A 9,135-nucleotide genomic window follows, 5' to 3' on the forward strand; every position below is an offset into this window, starting at 1 on the left:
TAAGACATTATATTGCATCGCCTTGGATCCATTGCGTATTGACAGTGTGGAAGGGAATGGCAGAATTTCTTCTCAGGATTACTTATCTATCGGTGCCTTCAGTGGTGTACGCCAAGATGTTCTTGGTGCATGTCGACCTAAGTGTTAACTGAACATTTAACCAGAACTCTAATTGAGGTTTCTCCTCCTATCGAGCAGTACACAGAAGTTAAATGATGATTCCTTCAGCAGCTAATATTTTAAGTAGCTTTAGTTCATTTCTGACTGCTAACAGGCAGACAAACATCAAAACAAGCTGACAGATACACAGACTCCAAAACATAATAGGCTTATAAAGTTTAGTTTGACATGTGGGGTAAAAATTCAAAAATGATGGTTTCATGTTAGTCTAACCTGTTTGAGCTCAGCACTGAGGTGACTTGGTTTCAGTATATTCATTTACAAAGGCAGAACATTGAAGGTTTTTATTAAAATAGTGTTATCCAAGAGTTGAAAAAAGAAGAAAAGTGCACATATGGAGCGTCAGTGGCAGACTTCATCAATATGAGGGTCTCTATGACCATTATGTGACCATTAACCTTATTTGTGTACGCACAACGTTTACCTCAGACAAACTCACACTTGAAAACAGTCCGGGGAAAAGCTGATAGTAGATGTAACACTACAAACAGAAATGAGGACTGTTTGATTTGATCAATAATCTCCTAAAACAGCGTGCTGACATCCAGGTTTTACCATGGACATCACTGATTTTGTTGGACTGTTTCACTGTGTTGTCAGACTGAGTACGCTGGGTACATGAAGTGCTTTTCAACTGTTCAAACATGTATTGCAGCAATGCAGGAAAATCTTATTTTTGGAGCTTTAGTCAGTCATGTTTTGTCTGTAGACTAAAGTCCAGCTTCAAACTGGTAAAAACTACATAAAGGACATGTGGGACATGCAGAGGCTCTGAATGAAAGATCTGAGGTCACTTCTGCCTCCCAGTCACATTGTACCTGATTACCTCCCTGTTCATACCTCTGCTCTTTCACAATAAGTTCGATCTACATGGCCCGGCCCCCAGCCAATCAGGATACGACCAAATCCCCCGTTTCCATAAGTATCCCCTCTCCTTCTGTACAGTATAGCACAATGTGTTTCCCACTCTGCTTTCAATCCTTGGGACAGTCGTGAAGCTTCTTTTAGAGAGCTTCCACACCCACAGACAAAAGGATCTCACCTCCAGACTCAACATTGCCTGCACCCCCCTCCCACCCCCACCCCCAACTAAAGATTTAAGTCTGTTCTCGTCACCTGTGGGAGACGTGTGGGTTCAAAGGAATTATAATGTCCGTGGTCAAAATCCTGTGCTATTTGCTGTTAACATATCACCTCAATGAGGCAAAGAAAATCAAAGGAAACATTGCAGGTGAGTGAAATGTCACATTTAAATGATCCCAGAATAGTGTGATGATAGACATTTGTTGCTTTAGCTGTCTTTAACATCAGATAATCCAGAATACCGTTGACTGGTTGACAGTTTGGTTATATTTTCATGTGGCTTTTCTGATATCATCATAGTTCAAATGCAAAAAATCGAAGACTCCTTAAATGTAAATGTACACCTCTGAATCAGATGGCGTCATGCTGTCAGTTCATGTACTAGAAGCAACAAATTATGTAATCAATATCAAGATCCTGGTGACAGTTTTCGAACAGGGGGCACCAAACTGCAGTCTAAAAACTGGGCCTTTAAGCTCTTTAACCAAATTTCCTCAGATGTTTATTTAACTTTACAGTTCACAGTGAGAATATGTGAAAATGTCAGATGTTCTTTATCTTAAACAATACGAAGCTGTGTGAAGTATTCACAAGAAGAAATGAATGTTTTATGGTTAAAGCATTATCTCACACCGACACATCTAAGACCAACATTTTCACTTAATTGGAAACTTCAGAATAATAATAAAAAAAAAAACTAAAAAGAAATAAATTTAATAAACTGTTGTGGCTCAGCTGCACAACAGTTTATTGTAAGGATGAAGCCAACCTTTTTCTTTTTCATTTAAAGACTATTAATTCAAAATACATCATGTAACAAACAATCCGTCAAATGTTCTGTTCAAAATCTACTGAGCTGCTCAGAATCTCCTGATTTCTTCACATCTTGTTCTTGTTTAATTGTTTTGTTTACACTCCTGAGAGAATACTTTTTGGATCAAGCAAAAACTCCACTGATAATTCTCAAATTTTAAAAACCTTCCAAACAAGACACTTGTTATTGTATTATGTGCTGAAAAGTGTTGAATCATTCATGTTTTGGATTGCGTGATGAGTGAGTTGCTCCACTTTACGGAGGCTGTAGCAGAAAACAGTAGACGCAGTAACCAAACAGCTATGATCAAATCTGTGTTTTAAGTTTCTCAAACATTTCACTTTCTGCTTTAAATCTGCTTAAATTGTGAAGTTTTGTTCATAATAACTGTGAAATATGCCAATGTAGTGCTCCCACATTTTCCCTCAATCAATTCTCCTTCTTTGGCTGGTTTTTAAAAAAATCCTCACAATTAAAACAACCTGGACATTTTCACCAAAAATCACATTAAACTGATTAGAGTCAAAGATCTGTAAAGTACACTCTTGTGCTCTGTTACTGATCAGTCCGACTGTTTTTAATTGCTCTCTGTGTTCGTATGGATAAACAGTCATAACAGTAAAGAGACACACCAAGGAAAATGTGGAGTTTAATGAGCAGGGGGGTGGATGATGGATGGATAATTATTTTCATTACTTTCACTGTAGAAATGTTTTCATCATGGGCTTCATATCAGCAACCAAAGCTCATCATCACATGGCAAGCGTATATATACTGAGGGTTGAGGCGCCTGGGTTTCTGGCATTATTAACATTAAAGTGTTAGAATAATAAATATGCTGGACATGAATCAAGGACTAGCCATAAAGGAAACATCATGATAGATTTTCTTTGGAGGAGGATCTATAAAGTTTGTGAGCGAGATTTCTGAGGTTTCTGGGCTGTGGCTTTAACATGTTAAGGGAGGAGGAGTTTATTTAAGAAATTACGGGAAAAGTCTGGCATAGATTACTTCGATAGGACTTCTTGTGAAGTGTTATCTGTGTGCATCTGCCAAAGAGGTTTGCATGACCTGGAAAGACAGCAAAGAGCTTCTGAAAGGGAGTTAGTCAACCTTTACTCTAAATATCTGAATTCTCCCTTTTTACTCTCAGATCATTGTGTCAGTGCATTAATAAAATCATTGCTCCTGCTCTTGAGTGGACAAATAAGTGAATTTCCATGTGTTATTCGTAATTATTGCCCTCAAAGTAAACATAGCAAAGTGTGCAGACTAATCATGAAGAACAAACAGATGACTCCTCTGCCGTTTGGTTTCCGAGATGTAGCGGACACAAAGCAGAGGGGAGTCCTGAACGCAGCAGAGCAGCATGTTAGCAGTTCAATCTTCAGGCTGTTTTCAGAAGGTGAAGACAACTGTGCACTGGACCCTCTGCAGCTGCACACTCTCACCTCCTGTGGCTTCAACAGCAGTAATCCCCTCATCATCATCACTCACGGGTGGTCGGTAAGGTCAACTTTTCTTCCACTTCACTGACTTGAACCACTGGATACAAAACATGGAGCTCGGACCAATATGGGGGAGTAGCTGGTGGCATAGTTTCAGGTGTAAATGTTGCACATGAATCGTGTTCAAAACCCTGAGATATACTGAAATAACAAAAGAAGGTGTGTTTTTAAACACCTGCAGAGACTCATTTAAATCTGAGAAGCTACACATCAATATTGAACTTTCTTTCACGTTACTGCATCTAGTTTCTGTTTATTTCAAATGCATTTCTAACGATCAGTCTTGTCTTTCCTCAGGTGGATGGTATGATGGAGAGCTGGGTGCTCAGATTAGCCACAGCCCTGAAGACAATAGACGTCAACGTGGTGATTACCGACTGGCTGTCCCTGGCTCAACAGCACTACCCCATAGCAGCACAGAGCACCCGCACTGTTGGAAAAGACATAGCTCACCTGCTGCAGTCACTTCAGGTCAGAGGAAACTTCTCCACTGAAGGCTGCTAAAATCTGTTAAATCAGTACATTGTATACTGAGGAGATAGCTTAAGTAACTGTCATAAATCCCAACAGGTTCACTACCAGTACCCAGTTAAAAAGGTTCATTTGATTGGCTACAGCCTTGGTGCTCACATCTCTGGATTTGCTGGAAGCTATCTGGAAGGTTCGGAGAAGATTGGAAGAATTACTGGTGGGTGTTTGTACGGGGTTGGGGTAATAACTTATGCTCTCTAAATGCACTGGTTAAAACAAATATAATTTGCAAAAGGAATTTTTCTGTAAGAAGCCAGTTCTTGATTGGATATTGTATCTGTCCAGGTCTCGATCCAGCGGGGCCACTGTTTGAGGGCATGTCTCCTACAGACAGACTGTCTCCTGACGACGCTGAATTTGTGGATGCAATCCACACCTTCACCCATGAACGTATGGGCCTCAGTGTGGGCATCAAGCAAGCTGTGGCACATTATGACTTTTACCCCAACGGAGGAGACTTCCAACCAGGATGTGACCTGCAAAACATTTACGAGCACATAGCCCAGTACGGGCTCCTTGGTATGATAACAAACACACCACAACACCTTAGAAAATTATGACAAACATATACATGTATTTACTATATAGTATCATCCTCTGTAGACCATAAAATCTAAAGCACTGCAAGTGGCCACGAGGAGGTTTAATGTTTATTACATCATACAATACCAGTGCTGGACAGAAAGAACATCCTTTTTATTGCAGTGGTAAGAAAAGAGTTCATCCTTTGGGGAGCATGAACATGCTTCTCATGATGTTCTATTCAGTTGATTTTGATATTTCTTGTGTAAAAGTAGACAATTTTAACCTGACGGTGGCATTAGGAAGGTGTGTTAGTGCAGAAGTCATCAGGATTTAAGCTCTGAGATCCATGATATATACACAAACATTTCCTGGCAATGTAGCCAGTAGATGTCATGACTGACCCAACTGTCAGCCACTGTTACCTTAGAAACAATCAACCTATAGTACAAGAGTGGAATATAGTGATAAGATTAAACCTATTTTCACATTTCTGCAGATTTTCTGAAACAAATAGCCCTAAACAAATCAAGACCAAAGACCATTACAGCTTCTTGTCTGGGATCCAAAGCTCATTTTGTGTGTTTTAAGGTCTGGATGATTCTTTGTGAGATTGAAGAGAGTTCTCCTTCAGGAGTCAGTCTTTTCCCTGCCTGAACAAACATGTCATCCAGCTTTCTGGTACCCCCATCTGCAATTTACAGCCCCGCATCTGAGGAGCAAATGCACAACTCCAATTACAGCAATGTGTTCAGCTGCTTAACCGCTTATTGGTTTGCCTCCTCCTCCACTCTGTCATAACATTTTTTTTTCTTAATTGGTCTTGCCACCTCAAAACACTGGTTTAGAGGGAGTATCTTGGCCTCCAATCCATCTTTTGCTTATTGACAGTTTCTTGTTCTGTGTTCAGGCAGATGCGTTGAATTCCCCCCAGTCTAACACAAGTGGCTCTGGGATTTCTGGTGCTTTTCAATCCAAAACACATCTGCATAATATGACAGCAAGAGCCACATTAAAGCATCTGTCATCCTCAGGAGTTAATTAACAACATGTGCCTTTCAACGCTCTGTCCATCCCTCTGAGCTGAGCTGCCTCCAGGCTACACGAGTCTACTCAGAGGAAAGGTCTTCAGAGCAGACCAGTATCAGACATAATGAGACGCTTTTAGGACATGTGACAGAGGGACAGTCTGATTGATGTCAGGCTTTGGTGATAATGAAATCAATTCCAAAATAATGGTCAGAAACTACGATTAAAGCACTCCACAGCCTCTTAAATCCACAGGAGAATACGTTGTGTGGAAATGAACTGTTGTTATAAATCAGTCTCTTCCGTGTTTTCTATCTCCTCCCACAGGTTTCGAGCAGACGGTGAAATGTGCTCATGAGCGGTCCGTCCATCTATTCATTGACTCTCTGCTGAATAAAGACAAGCAGAGCATGGCCTACAGATGCAATGACAAAAGTGCTTTTGAAAAAGGCGTCTGTCTGGACTGTCGGAAGAATCGCTGCAACACGCTGGGCTACAATATCAAAAAGGTCCGCAGTGGGAAAAGCAAGAAGCTCTACCTGAAAACACGCTCTCGGATGCCCTACAAACGTATGTGGCTGTCCTCATCATTTCAACATTTAAACAGACTTAAGATACATACATCTCACGTCATTATATACTCAGTTTATAGAACAAGAGGTGCAAAGGTGATGACATATTTTTAATCGCTGGCATATTTCAAATTTAATCAAGTAAATTACATATTGTCTGTGTGGTCAAAGCTGAGCATATCTTACTGTAGTCCTTCACGCCACAGAGCTCCACATCATTACACTGGGTGACATGTCCCACTATTACCAACATGGGCACTGAAGTTTAGTTTGAGTCACTCCCACCTGTTCTGCCCTCCTGCTGTAAAGACTAACAAGAGCACCAAATGTGTATTAATCCGTCACTAAAAATAGTTCCCAATGAATGCTCTGTTTTCTCCTGTTTTAGTAATGTTTGCTAACAACTATAGTGGAAATTGCTGTCGGAAATTGCTCAGATTTTTCAAAATTAAACTGCATATTTGTGATGAAATTACCATCTTTAGTAAGAACGAATGGCTTTGGGGCTGAGTGCCACAGAGAGGCGAGGAAAAGTCAGAAAGTAACTAAAAACAGACATTCTTGGGATTAGCAGCTACTGTGCAGGATTATTGAATTTCTGACTTTGCTGCCTCCAGTGGTAGTTTTAAAAAATGCAAGCAATGCACATCACTCCTCACCCAACTCCAGCTCACCTGACCTGGGAACGGCAGTAGTGGAAGTTAGCTATGTTTGCTCATGTACTGTACGTAAATATAATTATAATTATTACATTTGACATGATGGCTTTCTGGCTCTCAGTATTAACAATCATCAAACTGAACTTGGACTCTACACATCAGATAGACAAAATGCAAAGATGTGCAGAAAACAAACTTCTTCTTCTTCTTCTTCTTCTTCTTCTTCTTCTTCTTCTTCTTCTTGTGATTTCTGGCTCCCCCTCTGCAGTGTATCATTACCAATTCAGGATCCAGTTTGTCAACCAGATGGAGAGGATGGAGGCCTCTCTCACCATCTCCTTCTCTGGAACAAAGGAGGAGAGTGGTGACATCCCCATCACTATGTGAGTACTGTACCATCTCCCATCAGGCTTGCATTATATCACATCTACTGTATGCTCAGTGTACTGACTCTCTGACACATGCAATATGCAGCTGGGCTCTCAGCTCCATAAGGAAAGAAAGCATGTTAGGAGAGCAGCTGACACACATGGAAACAACTGAAGCTGCTGCATGAAAGAGAACTATAAATGGGAATGATAGAGTAAATAATTTACTCAAGACACTAATCCCTGGCAAGTGTGTATCAAAGAGCCTGAGAGGAAATCTCATGTGCTGTCCTGCTTTCATTGTAGACCATCAAGAGGCTCTTTGCTTTGTAATAAAGTCAAGTGATGACTGTTGCAGGATGTAATAATCCAACTTTGTTTCGTGCTTGTGTCTCCCCTTTTAAATTCTAACAGCCCTGAAATGATTTGGGGTAATAAAACCTTCACCTTCCTGATCACCCTGGACAAAGACTTAGGGGATCTGATGATGCTCAAATTGCAATGGGAGGGATGGGCTCTGTGGAAGAACGTGTGGAACCGGGTGCAGACCATCATTCCCTGGGGCGGCCCGGAGAGAAAACCACTGCTGACTGTGGGCAAGATCAGCGTCAAAGCAGGCGAGACGCAGGAGAGGTACAGCTCGTCATTCCATTATCAGTCAAAGCTCACTGCATTATTCCCTACAGAGGTATTATCAACAGAAAAGTATGGAAGTATAAAAAGTAAAAGTACTCTTGATGCAGAATGTCCCCTTTCAAATTTTACTCAAATGATGTATTTGACCTAAAGTTTGTTTCTAGTCTCTTTTACATAATCAGTCATGTGACTTATCGATAGAAAAGACCAAATATAAGCCACATTACAACCGTAATTCTAAATGTCTTTGATAGTTAATAACCACTTTCAAGAGATGGTGTGCACCATATTTTAGAAGCTGATAATATTTTTTGTGTTTGTATGACTTGCTGTCATATACGTGAATGCAGTGGAGCAAAAGCATAGAGCACCATGAAATGGAAACAGTCAACTTAAGTATAAGTACCTCAAAACTGCACTTTAGTACAGTAGATGAGTAAATGTACTGCACTGCAAGACAGGGGGGGCACATGAACAGTTGAGCCAAAAGAAAAAAAAATGTACTAATATTAGAGGATCACTTGTATTAGTAGTAAAAGTATATGTATATTTAGCTGTCACATATCATGTACTATTATAGTAAAGTGTGCCATTCTTCCAGCACATCGCCCCTGACAATAACTTTTGTAAGTTAGAAAACCTACAAATCACTTTAAACACACATAAATGCATTCAATATGGAATAAATGTACCTGATTCCAGATACAATAACATGGCAGTGTCCCACTCCTGAAAACCCTCTGCATCAACACGAGTGCAGACTTTTAATGCCACCTAGTGGATTGTTTCGCACACTGACTGAATCATTTAACATCATGTATGTCCCACACACACACACTGTCTGTCCAGCCGCACCACGTCAACACTGTGTTTCTGTTTTCTAGGACATTTTTTTGTGCCATGACAGATGATGGACAACAAGTTGAAGCGTCGCAAGACAAAGTGTTTGTGCGTTGTAAAGACGACAACCCAAAACAGCAGAGAAGGAAGCACAGTAGACTCGTGTGAGTCCCTGAATCTGCTCAACAGACTGAAGATCACTGATGGACGCCCTGGAAGCTCACAACTCAATGAAACTCTGTGAACTCCTCAAAGTGTGGCTGTGCAGATTTAGGGAGTAAATCAGAAGATTAATTGTCTCAAAGATTTGGCACTGACAAACAGAGATAAAGTTTATCAGGAGAATTGAACCCTGGGAGGCTGAGGCTAGAGAACGACTAGCAGCTTTTGTAA

The 9,135-nt window shown here is 40.6% G+C and overlaps 1 protein-coding gene across 1 annotated transcript; it reads left to right on the forward strand.

The window, feature by feature from the left end:
- The first annotated feature begins 1,329 nt into the window (after window positions 1–1,329).
- lipca (lipase, hepatic a) lies at window positions 1,330–8,910 on the forward strand. Its single transcript, XM_076727888.1, has 9 exons — window positions 1,330–1,411; window positions 3,405–3,583; window positions 3,883–4,056; window positions 4,156–4,273; window positions 4,402–4,635; window positions 5,995–6,237; window positions 7,167–7,281; window positions 7,681–7,899; window positions 8,787–8,910. Exons 1-9 carry the CDS (start codon window positions 1,330–1,332, stop codon window positions 8,908–8,910), a joined length of 1,488 nt encoding a protein of 495 aa, XP_076584003.1.
- Window positions 8,911–9,135: the final 225 nt, after the last annotated feature.

This window comes from Chaetodon auriga, chromosome 1 (assembly GCF_051107435.1).
Source record: "Chaetodon auriga isolate fChaAug3 chromosome 1, fChaAug3.hap1, whole genome shotgun sequence".
NCBI lineage: Eukaryota > Metazoa > Chordata > Actinopteri > Chaetodontiformes > Chaetodontidae > Chaetodon > Chaetodon auriga.

Excerpts from the sequence above, each read along its gene's own strand:
- lipca (XM_076727888.1), top strand. The coding sequence starts at position 1,330 with ATGTCCGTGGTCAAAATCCTGTGCTATTTGCTGTTAACATATCACCTC. Across the intron at positions 1,412-3,404 it reads AATCAAAGGAAACATTGCAG|CGGACACAAAGCAGAGGGGA; the intron begins GTGAGTGAAATG and ends TCCGAGATGTAG. Across the intron at positions 7,282-7,680 it reads GGTGACATCCCCATCACTAT|CCCTGAAATGATTTGGGGTA; the intron begins GTGAGTACTGTA and ends AAATTCTAACAG.